General features: G+C 43.6%; 1 protein-coding gene across 4 annotated transcripts; it reads right to left on the reverse strand.

The window, feature by feature from the left end:
• Positions 1-12,100: 12,100 nt before the first annotated feature.
• fbxl15 (F-box and leucine-rich repeat protein 15) lies at positions 12,101-16,727 on the reverse strand. 4 transcript variants are annotated; one of them, XM_088323991.1, is made up of 4 exons: positions 16,667-16,727; positions 15,658-15,814; positions 14,081-14,583; positions 12,101-12,332 (listed from the first exon to the last, which is right to left on the reverse strand). In XM_088323991.1, exons 1-4 carry the CDS (start codon positions 16,690-16,692, stop codon positions 12,128-12,130), a joined length of 891 nt encoding a protein of 296 aa, XP_088180117.1. In that variant the 5' UTR covers positions 16,693-16,727; the 3' UTR covers positions 12,101-12,127. The 4 variants fall into 4 exon arrangements, with proteins under 4 accessions (XP_088180117.1, XP_088180119.1, XP_088180118.1 ...); XM_088323993.1 differs by having other exon boundaries at positions 15,658-15,869; positions 16,667-16,719; XM_088323992.1 differs by having other exon boundaries at positions 15,658-15,811; positions 16,667-16,714.
• Positions 16,728-20,604: the final 3,877 nt, after the last annotated feature.

Consider the following 20,604-nt stretch of genomic DNA (forward strand, 5'->3'; position numbering starts at 1 on the left):
GCGGGGGGGAGATGCCCATGCTACACAAACTATTTATGTGTGTTCCAACTCAGATGACTCAATATTAGTTGCGGTGGGACAAAACAGGGCAGCATGGCAACGCAGTGGTTAGCGGGTGTGCGGAACAGTTCTGAGGTCATGAAATCGAACCTTCCTCTGTGGAGTTTGCATGTTCTCCCTGTGCTTGCGTGGGTTTCCTCCGGGCACTTCAATTTCCTCCCACATTCCAAAAACATGCATGTTAAGTTAATTAGCCGGTCCAAATTGTCCCTGGGAGTGAATGAGCGAATGAGTTGTCTGTCCCTGGGTGCCCTGCGACTGGCTGGCAACCAGTTCAAAATGTCCCTTGCCCACTGCCCAAAGACAGCTGGGATGGGCTCCAGCAACCCCCGCGACCCTACTGAGGATAAGCGGTGCAGATAATAGATGGAAAAATAGCAGCATTTAACAATTACAAGGAAAGCACAGCGGCACAGTGGTTAGCGCAGGTGTGGCACAGTTCTGAGGTCATGAGATCGGACCTACTGTGTGGAGTTTGCATGTTATCCCTGTGCTTGCGTGGGTTTCCTCTGGGCACTCCGGTTTCCTACCACATTCCAAAAAACATGCATGTCAGGTTAATTGGCTGTTCCAAAATGTGCAAGTTGTCTGTCCCTGTGTGCCCTGCAACTGGCTGGCAACCAGTTGAGGGTGTCCCCTGCCATTGCCCGAAGACAGCTGGGATGGGCTCCAGCACCCCCGTGCCCCTACTGAGGATAAGCGGTGCAGATAATGGATGGATTTTGTGCTCTACGTTACATTATTTTGGGTAATAGTCAATATAGGGGGCAGCATAGTATGCGTCACAGTTCTGAAGTCATGAGATCGAACATTCCTGTGTGGAATTTGCATGTTCTCCCTGTGCAAAAACATGCATTTCAGGGTAATTGGCCATTCCAAAATGTCCCTCGGTGTGAATGAGCGAGTGAATTGTCTGTCTCTGTGTGCCATGCGAATGTCTGGCCACCAGTTGCGGGTGTCCCCTGCCCACTGCCCGAAGATAGCTGGGATGGGCTCCAGCACCCCTTGACCCTACTGAAAATAGGTGGTGCAAATAATGGATGTTAATTTTGTGCACTACGTTACATTATTTTGGCTAATAGTCAATATAGGGGGCAGCATAGTATGCGTCACAGTTCTGAAGTCATGAGATCAAACATTCCTGTGTGGAGTTTGCATGTTCTCCCCGTGCAAAAACATGCATTTCAGGGTAATTGGCCATTCCAAATTGTCCCTAGGTGTGGGTGAGTTGTCTGTCCCTGTGTGCCCTGCGACCGACCGGCAGGTAGTTGAGGGTGTCCTCTGCCCACTGCCTGATAATAGCTCGGATTGGCTCCAGCACCCCCGTGACCCTACTGAGGATAAGCGTTGCAGATAATGGATGGATGGATAAATGGGACAAAACGTTGAGAGTGTTCCCTTTCAAAAGGGACCAAAAGTGTCCATTCGGGTCAAGAACAGCATCTAACGGACCGTGGTTACGTCTTGGATCGGGATTTCAGAGCAATTTCACAAGAACGGTAAGGGGTCTGAGGAAGAAACTTCTCACAATTGCCTCCCACTGCTTGCGTAGCGGCGATCCTTCTCCAAGCGTATCTCAAAATAAGTGGAAAGGGCCTAATGGACGGCATTAGCCAGGCAGGCTCAACACGCACCGAGTCGGGATTTAATTTGCACGGCAGATTAGCTTCCCGCGGGCCGGGGTATGCGCCCGAGGGCGTCCCCTTCATTAATAGGACGGAGTCTCCTCGGAAGCGTGGACTCCATTCAGCTCATACATAATCGGATTTCGAGCGCGCTGTGTCAATGTTCCCGCGCTGCTGATATTTGCCGTGTTCGGGGGGGGGGTTGAGCGCCTCCATACCCGTCAAGCTGTAGGTTTTAGCCGTACAAAGTAGGTTTAGGATGCGTTTTAAGACCTGAACAAGAAAAACCGTACGGAAAAACGCAAATTTGTCAACACAGACTATCACCAAACGACAAATCGATTGAGTCAAACGAGTTCGCCGCGGTAGCCTCTATCTCGGTATGGTTTTTTTCCTTGCAAACGAAGGGAGCGCTTTGAGGCTACTGTGCGCATGCGTCTGCCGCCTGGGGATTTCCCATCATGCATCATTCCGATCACACGCGAACAGAGCGAAAGCAGAAATCTAGGCCTACATGAAGTCAAGTCATGTTTATTTGCAGGGTTAAGTAGGGTTACTTGAACTGGATTACTTTCAATGACTTTTGGATGACTCCAATAGCAAATCTGCTAATAAAAGACAAAAGAAACTAAATATGAATCAAATGATGACTCACAACACGTGGTAAGCTTTCTCTCCTGGCTTTGATCTCTTTGATCTCCGGCAAAGCGAACATCAAATGCGACAGAAACAAAATGAAAAGAAATCCAAACAGCTTGCCGACATCATTTTTGCCGTTCCGTGTATTCCGTTACTCCCCAAACCTGCACAAAATGGAGTCATTTTATTCATATTTAGTTTATTTTGTCTTTTATTAGAATATCCGCCCATCTAGTTGGATCCGGCCATCTCTGTCTGTCCCTCACCCCCTCATACACCCCCCTCCGGAGGAAAACGAAAACCTATACAACAAGGTCAGTACAAACATCTTCTTTGTTCCTTTATCTCTTTGTTTTCCTTAAATCCTCACTGTAAAATGTGGACCTGGAGTGCCACGTCCAATTTCGTTGTCACAATATATCCCATGTTGTAACAATGACATTAAAGGTATATTCTATTCTATTTGGTATTGGCGTAATCCAAAATTCATTGAAAGTAATCCGGTTAAAGTAACCCTACCCAACCCTGTTTATTTGTGACGCCTTTTATCACAAAAAGTCTCAAAGGGCCGCACAGACCACCATAACAGCATTCCCGGATCTGAAACCTACAACGGGGCGAGGAAAAACTCAAAAACCTCAGCTTGAGGAAATTGAAGAAGACTCGAGAAGGGGCTGGGAAACTGGATCGGTTTCTCATTGCTTCAATTTTTCCTCTCAGATAAGACGCATTGTGCAACATATACAGTACTCTGATCTCTGAGCCTTTTGTGGCGTTCCACAGGGCTTAGTACTTGGTCCCCTCCATTTCAGTATCTATGCCAAGGGCCCGAGGTGAGAGAGAAAAGGACTGCCGCTATCCGCATATATAAGTGGCTCTTTGAGGAAATTGGCAGAAGCGTCAAGTATTGATCCCAGGTAAATAGTATCGATTCAATCCTTGAGTACTTGCTCAGTATCAATAATATCGATATTTGGATCCATCCGCCCACCCCGAATTCAGATGTCCTGGGTCAGGAATGACACTTCAAACCCCATGTCGTTGAAAAGCTAGAAGCGTGTCAGAAACCCATCACAACATAGTTTTGAATTTTCTTTGGATACGATCATCGAGTCGCAATGGCCGAACATGAATGAAAACGCCGTAAGTCATTCTGATCCGAAAACAACAGGCGGGTTGATTGAGTCCATTTGAAATACACGTGGTCTTAAAAAAACATCAGATTTCATGCGGTAGTTGTGTAGTGAAAGGCTCACTTGCTTTGATGCATCCATCCATCCATCATCTGCACAGCTTATCCTCAGTAGGGTCGCGGGGGTGCTGGAGCCCATCCCAGCCATCATCGGGCAGTGGACAAGGGACACCCTGAACTGGTTTCCAGCCAATCGCAGGGCACATAGAGACTGACTCATTCACACCTGGGGACAATTTTGACCAACATGTTTTTGGAATGTGGGAGAAAACCGGAGTGCCCGGAGGTAACCCACGCAAGCACGGGGAGAACATGCAAACTCTGCACAGGAAGGTTGGTAGCTGGAATTGAACCCATGACCTCAGAACTGTGTTGCACACACGCTAACCACTTCCCCGCCGCGCTGTACGCTTTGATGCATTTTATTACAAGTTCAGAAAAAATGAAAAAAGACAGGTTTGTGGTTATCCCTTTAATCAGTATATTACCGACAATAATTTAATACAGAAAATGAATGAATAATTTGAATAAGAAAATGTATTATTCTACTTCATTCTATTTGCATGTATTTTTTCCTTCTACGGTGAACGTCCAAGCGACTTCATTTTTGAACTTTTTTTTAATAATAAACCTCATTCATGTCGAGCAACTCAGTGTCTCGCAACAGAATGTTCATTTACAATATATATGATATAAGGAAACCCATGTACAATATAGTACCGTATTTTCCGCACTATAAGGCGCACCTAAAAGCCTTTATTTTTTTCAAAAGCTGACCATGCGCCTTATAATACAGTGCGCCTTATATATGGATCAATATTAAGTGGCAAAGTCTCGCAACTAAGGCAAGCAGCCGCCGACTCGATTTTCCCCCGAAGGCGAAGTCGTCCGCGGCGTATGCTGGGATTTATATACCGGCGTTTCATTTCCTAACCAATGTGTCAATCATCATTTGAATTAGTCACTATTGGCTAAAGTTATTCGGAGGTCAAGGGGAGGATCCTTTTTATCATTTACAGGCTGGCATTGGCTTGAACGGCAAAACAAAGCCTGCGATTGGCCGAAAAAGATGAATGCGTATAGCACGTGGCTGACGGCATACAGAAAGCATTTTTTACTATACTCTATTTGTAAATATTTTATTTTCCTGGATTTACTACACTCACGGATATAAGAGGACATTGGCTGCACATTATTATGAACACAACGACTTCGGTGAGCTACTCCGGCTATATATATTATCCCTGTATCTTGTTTCAGACTGAACTCGATGTTTCTGTGATAAGCGGTGCAGATAATGGATGGAATGGAGTGTCTATTTTTAAATTCAACTCAATTCCAAGTGTTTATTGTCATATGCACAGTAAAGTTGCCAGCGAAAAAGAAAATAGAAACTAAGGAATGGTTGGCATTTCTTGAATCCCAAGACTTTAACCTTCCGAATGATATTTGGAAGGATGCATTTGAGTGAGATCGTACGGACACCGCATCCGCACGTGTCTACGACACGTATTTGCGTCTTTGCAAGCTTTGGGAATGTTAAGGGGGTAAGAAGTTGGACTGAACTATCTGACTGTTTTGTCCACGTTCCCATTGTAGCGCCTTATAATCCGGTGCGTCTTATGTATGTCAAAAATTGGACCAAAAACTATTTTTTCGGGGTGTGCCCTATAACCCGGTGCGCCTTATAGTGCGGAAATACGGTATGTTAAACTACATCAATAAACACGTTTGGAAAAAAAAAATGGTGTTTTTGTATTTTGTAAGGGAAAATCCGACTTTGTGCTCCGGCTAGCTTATTTTAGAACGTCCCCGACGTTAAGAGTGGAGGGATCATTGGGAAGCGATCGCTAAAGAAAGCAATGTATGGAAAAGTGATTCTGCCGTCCGTGGGAAGTACACGCGTAATTGCATAAATCTATTGCCGTTTATTCAAATCGATTATTAGAAGCCTTGCCAACTTATTAGACCCTTGATTGATTGTATCACTTGATTTTGTGCCACTGTGCACGTTAAATTGATTGAGCCCGCAGTAGCAAGATGGCAGGCGTCCCACTTTTGGTGAGTCTCATGTTGTGTTAAATAAATAATTGTCTTATTTTTCAAATCAATACAGAAATATATTTTCATGAATAAAGTCGTGGAGGAGACGCTAAATCGCAGGTGTAAAACAGGCGACCCGCGGGCCAGATCGGGCCCGCTAAGGGATTGAATCCGGCCCGTGAGACAACACTCAGAGAAGCGCAAGAGAAAAACAAGCTGCAGGTTGAAATATGTCCACTTGATGTTGCCAAAGCCAGGTGCCTCCAACAAAGACACTCTACTTGGATTTCTCTCTCTCTCTCTCTTTTCCACTCCTTTTCTCCCACTCTGTCTCTTTCACTCTCGTTCTCTCTTTTTCTCTTCCTTTGTTGCTCTTTCTCTTTCTCTCTGTGTCTTTTTAACTTAATTTGCTCTAACTTCCTTTTCTTCTCTTTTCTCTTTCGCTCTTCCTACCCTTTGCAGCTTTCTTTTCTCTTTTCTCTCCTTCTTTCTTTCTATTTCTCTTTGGATTTCTTTCTTCCTCTCCCTTTCTTTTCACCCTCTCTCACATCTTTTTATCTTTTGTTTCTCATGCTCTCTCCCTCTCTTTTTCTTTCTTTTTCCTGCCCTCTCTCCTTTTCCCTCCCTCTTTCTCTTATTTCTTTCTCTCTCTTTTTGTTTCTCTCAAATCTACTCGTCCGGCCCCCGACAGAATGTGTGTTCTATCGTGTGGCCCCCGAGTTGAAATGAGTTTGACACCCCTGCCCTAAAGGTTGTGGATGTCAAAGAACTGCAACATTATTAGCCAGTCGTGAATAAAACAGTCCAAGGGGTCAAATGATAAAAGTGAGGAAACAAGATGGAAAATAAGGAACACACTGAACTCCTTTTCGATTTCCTTTGCGGGAAAAACAGAAACAAGCCTAATAAGGAAGTTGAGTTTAGAAAAAATGAGAAAATTGCTATCGTCTTAGCCCACTTTTGCTTTCATTTCGTGTCCATGTTATCGGGAATTTTCTCCTGGGGACATTTGTCTGTTGTGCCTATTGAAAATGAAAGATTTTTTGACAGACATAAGAAAATATGACTTGCGTTATTAGATCTGTTTTCGGTAGACTTGACTTGAAGCCCCGTTTGAGTTTGAAAGCCCTGTTTTAAAGGAATCCATGGACTTCAACACTATAGTTCTTTACTGACCTCTAGTGGCGGCAGGAGAATAATTCAATTTTCGACTCGGCATTATCTAGGACGGGGAGTCAAACGAATTAAAAAAGAAATCCAAAGAAAAAGAGATCAAAATAGAAATAGTGAGAGGGGAAAGGAGAAAGAAAGAAATCCAAAGAGAAAGATAAAAATAGAAATGGTGGGAGAGGCTGAAAAAGAGGGAAAGAAAGAAATCCAAAGAGAAAGATAAAAATAGAAATACAGTAGTAAGAGAGGGGGAAAGAAAGAGAAAGAAATCCAAAGAGAGAGATAAAAAATAGAAATAGTAAGAGAGGGGGAAAGAGAGAGAAAGAAAGAAATCCAAAGACATGAAAATATAAATCGCGCGAGAGGGGAAAAAAGAAAGAAATCCTAAGAGAAATAGAAAGAGAAGGGGAGAAAGAGAGAAGAGAAAAGCAAGAGAGAAGGCATAAAGACACAGAGAGAAAAGAGACAAAGAAAGAGAAAAAGAGACACAGAGAGTGGGAGAAAAGTTGTGGAAGAGAGAGAGAGAGCAAGAGCGAGACAGAGAAAGAGACAAAGAGAGAGAAAGAGAGAAATAAATACAAGTACAGCATTTGTTCAAGGCACCTGGTTTTGGCAACATCAAATGGACATATTTCAACCTGCAGCTTGTTTTTCTGCGCTTCTCTGAGCGTTGTCTCGCAGGCTGTATTCAATCCCTTAGCGGGCCTGATTTGGCCCACGTATTACCTGTTTGACACCCCTGCCCTAACAGAAGAACTGAGTGTACTCCATCGAAGACGGCCAAAGTGACGTTGGCGTCTGTGTGAAGCCTTCCTCTGAAGTCCTTTAGCTTTCTCTTATTGGCCCACGTCTCCCTGTAAGATGGTGTGCCGGCTCCTCCCATGGGCATGCCAAAGAAGCCCCCTGGGCTTTACACAAACTAAAGAAAGAGCTAGTGTTGCACAAAAAAATAATACATTTAAATACAACATCAATTGACATGGACTAAAAGGATTTCATTCATGAATGGTCGCTGTGCTCATTTCTAAGTACTGTACCGCTTCTGAACCACGTCCCAAAGAACAGGACTTTGGTTCCAGGTGCAATACCTGGGTATGGTTTCTATTTTAGATTTTAATACTTGATATTTATTGGTCTTTATTTTGTTGATCAACTGAAGTGCAAGCGTCATTTCTTTGTCGCAGTACAATGGTCATAAAGTGGATTCTTTTTCTGACTTCTGTTCTTAAGTGTCTGTTGATTCAGACCATGGTCTCAACCCTTATAAAGTCGCCATAAACCTAAAAAGTTTGAAAATGAAGTGATGTCAAATATTTCACTGTACTACCTCATAAGCAGATCATTAGTTTTGGAGCGATCGTCGTTGGGCGTCGACCCAAAAAATACGCAGAGAGGAGATATGACAAAAAGGGAACGCGCTTTATTGCATTTGGGACAAAATTCCAGACGGTCAACATTGGTCTTTATAGTGTTCTCATCTACAGTTAAGCTATCTAACTGTGACTTGTTTCCCTGACTGCCCATTTTGCACATCTGGTTAGCTGCTCCTCTTGCACTCTTTGCACAACTGTATAATACTATACATAGCTATCATTATTTAGTATATTATTAGTACTTCAATACTCCAACTCAATACAACATTTTATGTATATTTGTACATTCAAGGAAACTGTGCGAGTCAGATGTATCGACATTTCGTTCTGTATACACGTGTACAAGAATGACAATAAAGTAGATCTGAATCTGAAGTTTTGTGCTTCCTTTGTTTCCCTTTTAGCAACAATTAACATGTTAACCACTATGGGACACTCCTAAACTTGTCACGGTCGCCGTGACGACAAGTCTGCCGCGCCCCCGAACTCAAGCTGGAGCAGATCAGCTGATTGCAGCTGATTGCTGGTCTGCTACTTAAGGCTGGGTTGTGGGTTCGGCGGGCGCTGGCTCATTACACATTCCCCGGTCTGTTATGCCTTGTCCTGTTTTAGTTTTAAACATTGTCCGTTCTGTTATGCCTTGTCCTGTTTAGTTTAGTTGAGTTGGAAGAAACAACTGTTTGTTTTGTCATGTCCCAGAGTTGTGGACAACTTTTATTTTGGTCAATAAAAGTTTTGGATCGTTACGCAATTGAGTTCTCCCTTCCTGCCTCCTGCCTCCGTTCCGGTCCGATCCGATCACTCCTTCCACTCCACCACGCCTCGTGACAGCCCCTTCCACCCCGCCTCGTGACAAAACTAGGTTTCTCAAAGGTAAAACAGTTACCGTATGCAGTACGTTTCATTGTAGCTATGCATTTCCAATTTTAGCTACTGTATTTGTCAGTGTGCGTATATAAGGCACCGTTTAAAATTTCTGGAAAATTTGGGGTTTTATAGTTACGCTTTATAGTCCGGAAAATGCGATACGAGCTAAAATCTTGTTTACTGCTAGCAAATGTAAACACTGTAAATGGTGCAGCCGTTTTGGGGATCAACAATGACTTTTTGTCTTTTCGTTTCTGTTTTTTGGGTCTTTTTAGACGACAGCATTGTCTCAAGCATCTAATCTGCATCCGACAACATCGGGTAAGACGTTGAATTCTTGCGATTGATGCTTTGTTGCGCCGGTGTCATTTCCCCGTTTTTTGTGATACCAGCCACCAGGCCGAAGACGGGAGTGGAGAAGCCCCCGTTCGGTGGACCGAGATCAGGTCGGGATTCAGTTGCAGGTAATAAAGGTAATGACTCAAGATTAAACTTGGTTTTATGGATGTCCTCTTTCATTTTTTTCTCCTTAGCGGCCACTGCTTCAGTCCACATTCCCCAGTCAAGGAAGCGTGACTTGAGCAGGGATGCAAAGTTGGAAGCAAAGAAGAGCAAGACTGGTAAAAATGGGAAATAGGACATCAATATGACATTGTCATTTTTCTCAAACTTGGAAATGGGATTAGCTCATGTGCGGCCCCTTCTCGAGGTTTCTTCATTTCCTCAAGCTGAGGTTTTTGAGTTTTTCCTTGCCATCGTGTAGGTTTTAGATCAGGGGATGGTTGCAGTTGATAGTCTGTGGTGCACAGGCGGCCCGCGGGCCAGATCAGGCCCGCTATGGGATTGAATCCAGCCCGCGAGACAACACTCAGAGAAGCGCAAGAGAAAAACAAGCTGCAGGTTGCAGGTTGAAAAATGGCAACTTGATGTTGCCAAAGCCAGGTGCCTCGAACAAAGACACTCTACTTGTATTTCTCTCAATCTCTCTTTTTATGAGCTTATGATTGATGCCCACCTCATATTCTGTTTTGTCCTGTCTCTTTCCGACGCCTGCCTGGCTGATACGAAGGAGAAGGATGATTTGGGATGGGTCAGCGGACCGGCGTCTGACCTGCAGCATGTCAACCCCTGCATTTACCGGCTGGCAGAGACGGGAGGCAGCGTCGTGGCCGTCATAGACTTTCTGGACTGGTTTGCAGGCTGGGGGCGTCGTTGATGTCATGCACTTTCCGGACATTTTCATTATCTTACCTTATGTTTACTATTATGTGTACAGTAATGCTAATTGTAATTCACCCTGGTCAATCCTGGAAGGGGGATTACCACATGTGAGGTCCTTTCTCAAGGTTTCTCTTTTCTCCTCACACTGAGGTTTTTGAGTTGTTCCTTGCCCGCATGCTGGTTTAAGATCAGGTCATTGTGTCATTTTGTAACTGTAATCCTGTGCAGTCCTTTGAGACATTTTTGTGATTAAGGGCTATATAAATTGACTTGACTTGACTTGACAATTTGACTTCACCCCTTTTCTCCCACGCTCTGTCTCTTTCACTCTCTGTGTCTCTCTTTTTCTCTTCCTTTGTTGCTCTTTGTCTCTTTCTCTTTGTGTCTTTTAACCTTATTTTGCTCTAACTTCCTTTTTTTCCTTTTCTCTGTTTTCTCTTTCTCCATTCCTACCCTTCTTTTCTCTCCTTCTGTCTTTCTATTTCTCTTTGGATTTCTTCCTCTCCCTTTCTTTTCCCCCTTTCACGACTTTTTATCTCTCTCTCTCTTTCTTTTTCCTGCCCTCTCTCCTTTTCCCTCCCTCTTTCTCTTATTTCTTTGTCTCTCTTTTTCTTTCTCTTGAATCTCCTCGTCCGGCCCCCGACAGAATGTTTGTTCTATCGTGTGGCCCCCGAGTTCAAATGAGTTTGACAACCCTGCTGTAGTGTGTATAGGCTTTTGAGACTACTTGTCGCAAATGAATGTGACTTCGAATCTCAATATTGTTGACCGTATCCTTCCGTGTGACACAGGTGAAAAAAGAAATTTTCCCTACTTTGCTCCCCGACTAGGCTTCTATTCTATTCTATTCTAGGCATTGTCCAATGCATCTAGTCTGCATCCGACAACATCGGGTAAGACATTGAATTTTTGCAATTGATGCTTTGTTGCGCCGGTGTCATTTCCCCATTTTTTGTGACACCAGCCACCAGGCCGAAGACGGGAGTGGAGAAGCCCCCCGTTCAATGACCAAGACCAAACTATTCCCAGAGATCATGTTGATTATTGGAGTCGAGCATACGGAGAACGCATTCGTTTAAAACGGGAAATTCCCGGCTTGTTTCTCCCAAGTGTAAATGTCAGCGAATGTTATTAATAATCGCCATGGGCTGCCAAGGAATAATATTCTTCTTTGCCAAGTTCTTCATGGCGGGGAACGGGCGGACAAGGCGACCCCAACAGTTCTTGGAAATTGGGTAATTGGGAAAATGGAAAGAGGACAAAACATTCTGTCTGGTAGCGTGCATTTTGAGATAAACACGTGCGTCATCGCGACGAGGACGGGCGAAAGTAATACGAGATGTATTAGGATATAAAAAGCCAATTGTCTCTGAAGACGAATGAGACCTCTGTTGTACGTATGCTGATGGAGATAATTAAATAAGCTCTCCCTCTCACGCCAAGACTCCCTGCATCTTGTTTTACATATTTTGAGGCATATTGCTCGGGCTGCTCCACGATAATCACACTTCGATATCACCAGTAGTCCTTCCTTGGATGTGACTCATGATCCACCTAACAATTCATCATCTAAGATTGAGGTAAATGCAAACCCCAGCCAATGTTCCAACTTGAATGACGATTTTTCTCCTTTCTCATTGCAGACGGAGTCTATACCAGACTTTCTATTGTTCATCGCAGAATCTGATGAACTTCACGATAGAAGTCCTTTAGCTTTCTCTTATCGGCTCACGTCTCCCCGCAAGATGGCGTCCCGGCTCCTCCCATGGGCGTGCCAAGCCCTTGTTAAGATTTGACTTGACTGATCCGCAGTTGAAATATATCCATAGAAAATATAGCTCGCGCGTCCACGATTTGTTCCCAAACCTTGGTTTTTCAATGCGTGGCTTTCCAGAAGACCAAAGCACAGGGAGCATACCAAATACCTTTCTTGTTGATCAACCAGAGTAACCAAAGGTTAAAGCCGGAGAGTGACATACGGAAGAAGCGCGATCGTCCAGGAAAAGCCAATCCCTGGAAGGTGGCCGAGGGACATCCACCAGCACGTGACGCTTGCGAAGAGCTTCCAGGCTGAATTCGCTCACATGGTGGCAGTGTTTCACTTTCAAAGTCTGGAGCTTGGGGCAATATTCTGCTACCGTCCTGTGATAAATGAGACACTTTCAGATTACTGAGGCGGTCAGCAAATCTTCTGGAGACACAAGACAATTCTTATTTTCTCTTTAATACTGTGAAGGATTTTATATATTTTTGACTATAAGGGGGATTTTTGACGATCAAATACAAATTACATTTAAATAGCAAAGATATTCACTGGCTGTGGGGCAGGTCATTGTAGCCTAGACAAGAATGATGTTTACAGAAGAACAACAAGAACGGGGACAAAGGCTGACATGGGAAAGGTGATATTGTTTGGCTGATAAGCTTTCTTGTTGTGAATTTTTTAGACATGGCGGCGCCTTTCGGCGAGGAGGTGGTGAAGCTGGCACCTGGCCCGCCCATGGGGGGTGGCCGACGCCCCGACGTGTGAAAAGACGGAAGACGGAAGGAGAGACGGAAGAAGAGAGATGGGAGATCATGAGCGGGAGGCTCGACGAAGACTAATCAGACTAATTCGACAATAATTCGGCTAAACTCGATGGAATTCACTTAGTTAAATACTTTAAGAAAATAAATCTGCCCGTGTGTGGAAATGCCTGTCTCTTGTCAATATTTTCCCTAAATTAAGAAAAGAGCATGCATTGTTAGGAGAATGAAGTTTGTATTTGGTTAATGGAGTCAGATAACTCATTCGAACAATTTGGTAAACGCTACATTTGTAATATAGTTTTTTCCCTAACAACTGTTTAAATCCCATGCCAAGTGCTACTGATTTGGTTACCAACCGGTGACATGCAGTCAGACGAGGCTCAGTTGCACATGTCGTCATGGATATTTCACATTAAAAATATTAAGAGTGGTTGTATTTATTCAGTGTTACAGGACTATCGAGTACCATATTTTCTATGTTAAAGGCACAGGTGTCAAACAGGCGGCTCGCGGGCCAGATCAGGCCCGCTGAGGGATTGAATGTGGCCCGCAAGACAACGCCCAGGGAAGCGCAAGAGAAAAACGAGCTGCAGGTTGAAATAGGTCCACTTGACTTTGCCAAAGTCAGGTGCCTTTCACAAACGCTGTACTTGTATTTCTCTCTCTTTTTCTCTTTCTTTGTTCCTCTTTCGGCTCTGTCTCTCTCTGTGTCTTTTTACCTTATTTTGCTGTTTCTTTTTTTGCTTTTCCCTTCTCTCCATCTCCCTTTCTATTCTCTCTCTTTCTCTTTAGCTCTTGTTTCTCACATTCTCTCTCTCTCCCTCCTTATTTCTTTTGTTTGTCAAATTCTCCCTCTCTATCTCTTTAGTTTCTCACATTCTCTCTCGCTCTCTCTTTCTCTCATTTGTTTCTCACATGCTCTCTTCTCTTATCTCTTTTGTTTCTCACATTTCTTTCTTTACATCTTTTTTTTATGTCTTTTTCTCACATTCTCTCTCTATCTCTTTTGTTTCTCACCTACTATTCCGGCCCCAAAGAGAATGTTTTTTCTATCGTGTGGCCCCCGAGTTCAAATGACTTTGACACCCCTGCCCTAGAAACTATGGTTAATTTTGTGTCATTGTTGCTATTGTGATATCATAACTGTTATTATTAATATTATTACCATTGTTATTATTATCATTGGTGTATTTAATAGGGAAGATGAAGGGGTAGGGAAAATAAGCATCTGCTTCTTACTACCCCTTTTTAAACATATTGTCACATTATTTTGTTGTTGAATTCTTGTTTTTGTTCTGTTTTTTATTTCAATGTTGGAATCAAGTTTTCATTCATTCATTCAATCATGATTTTTGTACTACCTGATTGCCCGGTCGCTGACCCGCAGGCAGTAGCTGAGGTCCAGATGCTCCAGAGCCCTGCACTTCTTGGCCACCTCCTCTACCGATTCCCCCGTCACATTTTCGATGCCGGCCAAAGACAAACGGCTTAAGCCAAAACACTTGCCGGCCAGGTAACGGACGGCCCGGTCCTTCAGCCGAGAGCAAGCGCTAAGGTCCAGCGAGCGCAGCTCGACGCAGCGGTCGGCCAGGCTTCTCACGGACGTCCCGTCCACAAAATGGCATCCGGCCGTGCTCAGATGCCGCAGGTGGACGCAACTCAGAGACAAAGCCGCCAGGGAGTGGCGGCTAAGGCCCACGCAGCCGCTCAAGTCCACTCTCCGGAGATGCGGATTCCGGCCGAAGACGGGCAGCAGGTCTTCGTCGGCGAGCCAGGAGGAGCAGCTCTGGAGCGAAAGCTCGCGTAGATGAGTGTTGTGCTTCACCAGGGAATGAAAAGCTTCCTTAGGAATGTACGGTCCCACCTGCGAATAGGAAAAACATTGAAAGGTCTCCTCGAGAAACAACACTTCTTCAACTCCAGTTTGAATTTCCGCTTATGTTCTTGCTCAGAAAATAGAATAGAATAGGATATACATTTACTGTCATTGTGACAACATGGGTTGAATATATTGTGACAACGAAATTGGACGTGGCACTCCAGTTTCACATTTAACAGTGAGGATAAAAGAAAGTAAAGAAGATAAAGGAACAAAAGACGTTTGTACTGTACAAAAATCAGGGCTCAAAATTGCTAATTAAAAAGCAAATTAAGTCAAAGTTACAGTGCATGAAGGGAAAAATACACGGGTTCCCCTGACGCTGTGTTCTAAATGCGTTATTTTGAAGTCAAGGTCGAAGTAGAACAAAGCTGAGTAAAGTCAGTAGAGTTTTTCAAGAACCGGCTTCTTCGGACACAAACCTTTTCCTCTTTTTTCCGTGGTTTTTTTCTCCTTTTTAAAAAAATCCCAGTGTGTTTATTTTTACCTAGCTGTTACTTTTTTCTTGCTTTTTTGTTCTCTATTACCTTTTTTCCCTTTATTTGCTTCTTTCTTTTCTTCTGGCTTTTTTTCCTGCTCTTTTTTTCTCTTTCTCTCCTTTAGTTTCTTTTTTTCCCAGTTTTTCACTACTTTTTCATTTTGGTATTTTTTTTCTTTTTTGTTCTATTTCCCCCTTCCTTTAAGTCATTTTGTGCACAATCTTACATCATATTTGGTCGTGTAGGGGTGAAAGAAGCAAAAACAACCCGAAGAGCCGTTTAGGACCCGAAAGAGTCGGTTCCTTTTAGTGAGCTGATCCAAAGAAGCCGGTTCTGGAAAAAACTCTACTGACGTTACTCAACTTAGTTCTATTTCGACCTTGACTTCATAATACCGGATTTAGAACACAGCTTTAGGGCAACCCTTGTATTTTACCTTCATGCACTGTAACTTTGTCTTAATTGGCTTCTTAATTAGCAATTTGGAGCCCTGATTTTCACGAGCTGGCTAGATTTTCTTGTGCGCGGAAAAGCTCTGGGTAGTAGCTTAGAGGGAACATTGGTGAACATGAATACTTACAAGCTGAAGATCCGTGCATTCGTCAAAGAAGAGCCTGATGAGCATGCAGAATTGCTTGCTCACCCTTTGCAAAGAGACAAGCTGTCTCAAAGGTAAATGGGATAATATTCGTTGGATCAGAACGTCCTCCCAGGGTAAAGTCAACAGACGACATCTGCTGGAGAGATAGGAGTCATGACAGTCACGCCGTGGACTGGAAGAACTTTAATCTCCTGTAAACGACATCCGTAGAAAACTATGCTTTGTCTCCAGGGTTGGGTAGGGTTACTTGAACTGGATTACTTTCAATGACTTTTGGATGACTCCAATACCAAATATGCTCATAAAAGACAAAAGAAACTAAACGTGAATAAAATGCTGACTCACAAGGCGTGATAAGCGTTCTCTCCTAGCCTTGATCTCCGGCAAAACGAACATCAAATGCGACAGAAACAAAATGAAAATCAATCCAAACATCATTTTTGCCGTTCCGTGTGTTCCGTTACTCCCCAAGCCTGCACAAAATGGAGTCATTTTATTCATATTTAATTTCTTTTGTCTTTTCTTAGCATATTTGCTATTGGAGTAATCAAAAGTCATTGAAAGTAATCAAGTTAAAGTAACCCTACCCATATTCGTGTATATTTTTTTGTCGTTGGAGGACTTTGGCAAGCCACCGGTTTATGTATCTCCGTAGATCAGGGGTGGCCAACCCGGTCCTCAAGAGCCGCATGTCCTGCATGTTTTTGGAGTTTCTCTGTTCAAAAACAGGTGATCCTAATCACCTGGGTCATTATCAAGCTCCCGCACAGCTTGCAAACAATCTTAAAATTTGCATCACCTGAGAAACCTCCAAAACATGCAGGACATGCGGCTCTTGAGGACCGGGTTGGCCACCCCTGCCGTAGATAGTTATTTCTTGTATATTATGCACTCGTTAGAAACAAATGAAACAACGGGACGATAGTCAAAAGTGCCTCGCCATTCACCTGCCCAAAAACCTTGGAAAATACGTTAAAATCTCTCTTACGTTGTACTTTCTGCCTCGTCTTCCATTTCTAACTTGAGCGTTTACGACTAACGCATCTTCCTCGTCGACTCCACTATTTTTATCTAAAACATCCCGTTCGTTGAGTTACTGCCACCTGTAGGTCGGCGTCTGCAACTGCAACCTTTTTACCACCGGAAAAGTCTGCGTAAAGCATAGCGAGCGTTTTTAAAGAGACAGTGTGTCATCATTGACCACTTAGAGCAGGGGTGTCAAACTCATTTTAACTTGGGGGCCACACGTTGGAACTAACGTTGTCTCGGGGGCCGGAAGGGTAGATTAGAGAGAAAGAAGAAAAGAGAAAGAAATAAGAGAAAGAAATAAGAGAAAGGGAGGGAGAAAGAAGTAGAGAAGTAGGACAAAGAAAGAGAGAAAAGGAGAAAGACAGAAAAAAGCGAGAGAGAGAGAGAGAGAGAGAGAGAAAGAAAAAGAGAGAGAGAGAGAAAGCATGAAATACAAGAGATAAAAAGAGAAATAGTGGGAGAGGGGGGGAAGATGAGAAATACAGAGAAAGAAGAAAAGAGAAAGAAATAAGAGAAAGAAATAAGAGAAAGGGAGGGAGAGAGAAGTAGAGAAGGTAGGACAAAGAAAGAGAGAAAGGGAGAAAGAGAAAAAAGCGAGAGAGAGAGAGAGAGAGAGAGATAAAGCATGAAAAACAAGAGATAAAAAGAGAAATAGTGAGAGAGGGGAAAAATGGAAAAATAGAGCGAAAGAGAGAAGGAGAGAAAGGAGAAAGGAAGAAAGAGAGAAGGAAAATGGAAGAGAAAGAGAGAGAGAGAGAGAGAGAGAGAGAGAAAGAGAAAAACGAAAAAAAAAGGAAGAGAGCAAAAGATGGTAGAAAGACAGAAAAAGACCAAGAGGAACAAAGAAAGGGAGAGAGACAGAGAGAAAGAAAGAGTGAGAGAGAAAAGGGGAGGAAGGGAGAGAGAAAAAGAGAAATAAATATAAGTTGTTGGAGGCCCCTGGCTTTGGCAACATCAAGTTGACCTATTTCAACCTGCAGCTCGTTTTTCTCTTGCGCTTCTCTGAGTGTTGTCTCACGGACCGGATTCAATCCCTTGGCGGGCCTGATCTGGCCCGCCGGCCGCCTGTTTGACACCTAGGTCGCTATACATACGAGTAGGACACAAAAATCGATCCGACGGCGCCGTTTTCAGCCAATCGGAACGACGGGCAGACGACAGCCCCGCCCCTTTTACGTATCACACGCGATGCGCGGCACAAAAGCGGCTGCACCAACTCAACGTGCGTAGGATCGGTGGGAACTTTATATCTTCTTTGTTTTCTTTTATCCTCACTGTTCAATGTGAAACTGGAGTGCCACGTCCAATTTCGTTGTCACAATATGTTCAACCCATTTGGTAACCATGACAGTAAAGGTAGATTCTATTTTATTCTATTTAATTGTAATATCGCTGCTGTTGGGTGGGTTGTTTGTCAGTGAAAGAAGTTTGTAGTAAGGACAAAAACAAAAAGTCGAGGTGGCGTTTCCTATGTAAAAATAGTGAATTACAAGATGAATAGGAAATAGTTTGTGAGGCTCATGATGTCGTTTCCACGTGTACCACGGCACCATAAATTTCATCTACTGCACAGGTGTCAAGCGGGTGGCTCGCGGGCCAAATCAGGCCTGCTAAAGGATTGAATCCTGCCCGCGAGACAACACCCAGAGAAGCGCAAGAGAAAAACAAGCTGCAGGTTGAAATATGTCAACTTAATCTTGCCAAAGCCAGGTGCTTCTTATAAAGACACTGTACTTGTATTTATTTCTCTCACTCTCTCTATCTCTCTTTCTTTCTCCCTTTTTCTCTCACTCTCTATCTCTCTCTCTCTCTCATCTCTTTTCCACCCCTTTTCTCCCACTCTCTATCTCTTTCATTCTGTTTCTCTCTCTTTGTTTTTCTCTCTCTCACAGTCTCTCTCTCTCTTTCTCCCTCACTCTCTATCTCTCTCTCTCTCTTTTCCACCCCTTTTCTCCCACTCTGTCTCTTTCGTTCTCTGTTTCTCTCTCTCTTTGCTTTTCTCTCTCTCGCAGTCCCTCTCTCTTTCTCCCTTTTTCTCTCACTGTCTCTCTTTTCCACCCCTTTTCTCCCACTCTGTCTTTTTCATTCTGTTTCTCTCTCTCTCTTTGTTTCTCTCTCTCTCTCTTTCTTTTCCAAACCCTTTTCTCCCACTCTGTCTCTTTCACTCTGTGTCTCTCTTTTTCTCTTCCTTTGTTGCTCTTTGTCTCTTTCTCTCTGTGGCTTTTAACCTCTTTTGCTCTCACTTCCTTTTCTCTCTTTTCTCTTTCTCTCTTCCTACCCTTCACGCTTTCTTTTCTCTTTTCTCTTCTTCTGTCTTTCTATTTCTCTTTGGATGTCTTTCTTCCTCTTCCTTTCTTTCCCTTTCTCTCATGACTTTTCTATCTCTTTTGTTTCTTACGCTCTCTCCCTCTCTCTCTTTTTCTCCTTTTCCCTCCCTTTTTCTCTCATTTTTTCTTTCTCTTGAGTCTACTCGTCCGGCCCCCGACAGAATGTTTGTTCTATGGTGTGGCCCCCGAGTTCAAAGGAGTTCGACACCCCTGCTCTACTGTATCATTCGTATATCCTAGCGGATCGATAGAAATCCCTTTCCCTTTGAGAAGAGCTGAATGTTTTTGTGGAAAAGCCCATTTGGCCCTACCTCACCGGGACCCCAGCTTGGGCAAAGTCAGAGACCCCCGCTGTGGGCTGATTATTGGCCATGATGTGGCCCCACCTGTTAGTTTGTAAAGGCAATGAGTAGAAGACAGAAGAACTTCCCCTCCAGCCCTTTAAAAAAAACACAAATGGAGAAAGAAAACAACAACTACAACAACATTTACTCTCGGGACTGCTACCTGACCCCAGTTGTCACTTTTGCGCTCGAGTGATTCTCTCTTTGGAGACACATTTCAGGTCCGCGTCCTTCTCTTAACCCACAGGTGTGAAACGGGCGGCCCGCGGGCCGGATCAGGCCCGCTAAGGGACGGAATCCGGCCCGCGAGACAACACTCAGAGAAGTGCAAGAGAAAAACAAGCTGCAGGTTAAAATAGGTCCACTTGATGTTGCCAAAGCCAGGTGCCTCTTACAAATGCTGTACTTATATTTCTTTATTTCTCTCTCTCTCTCTTCCACCCCTTTTCTCCTTCTCTCTCTCACACACTCTCTCTCCCTTTCTCTCTCTCTCTTTCTCCCTTTTTCTCTCACTTTCTCTTTCTCCCCTTTTCCCTCTCTCTCTCTCCCTTTTTCTCTCACTCTCTCTCTCTCTATTTTTCTCTCACTCTTTCTTACTCCCTTTCTCTCTGTCTTTCTCCCTTTTTCTCTCACTCTCTCTTTCTCCCCTTTTCCCTCACTCTCTCACACTCTCTCTATTTTTCTCTCACTGCCTCTCTCTTTTTCCCTTTTTCTCCCTCTCTCTGTCTTTTCCACCCCCTTTTTTCACTCTATCTCTGTCTGTTTCACTCTCTGTGTCTCTCTTTTTCTCTGCTTATGTTGCTCTTTGTCTCTCTCTCTCTCTCTCTGTCTTTTTAACTTATTTAGCTCTAACTTTTCTCTTTCTCTCTTCCTATCCTTCACACTTTCTTTTCTCTCCTTCTGTCTTTCTATTTCTCTTTGGATTTCTTTCTTCTGCTCCCTTTCTTTTCCCTGCCTTGGACACTGTGGACCATAATATCTTAATAGAACGGTTGGAAAAATGGATTGGTCTATCAGGAACCGTCCTCTCATGGTTCAGATTCTACCTTTTAGATAGGACGCACAGTGTTAAATAGGGCAAAATGACATCTGAGCCCTTTAGTGTTACCTGCGGTGTTCCTCAGGGTTCAGTACTTGGCCCCCTTCTTTTCAGCATTGACATGCTTCCATGAGGTGATATTATAATATCCGTTTCCATTGCTACACAGATGACATTCAACTATATC

This window comes from Urocampus carinirostris, chromosome 19 (genome assembly GCF_059441175.1).
Source record: "Urocampus carinirostris isolate Australia breed hairy pipefish chromosome 19, RoL_Ucar_1.0, whole genome shotgun sequence".
Classification (NCBI taxonomy): domain Eukaryota; kingdom Metazoa; phylum Chordata; class Actinopteri; order Syngnathiformes; family Syngnathidae; genus Urocampus; species Urocampus carinirostris.

Bases quoted from the DNA above. Each gene is read 5' to 3' on its own strand.
- fbxl15 (XM_088323991.1), bottom strand. From the start codon at position 16,692: ATGGAAGACGAGGCAGAAAGTACAAC. The intron at 14,584-15,657 runs GTAAGTATTCAT...TCCTATTCGCAG, and splicing joins AATGCACGGATCTTCAGCTT to GTGGGACCGTACATTCCTAA. The intron at 12,333-14,080 runs GTAGTACAAAAA...CATTTATCACAG, and splicing joins GTCAGCGACCGGGCAATCAG to GACGGTAGCAGAATATTGCC.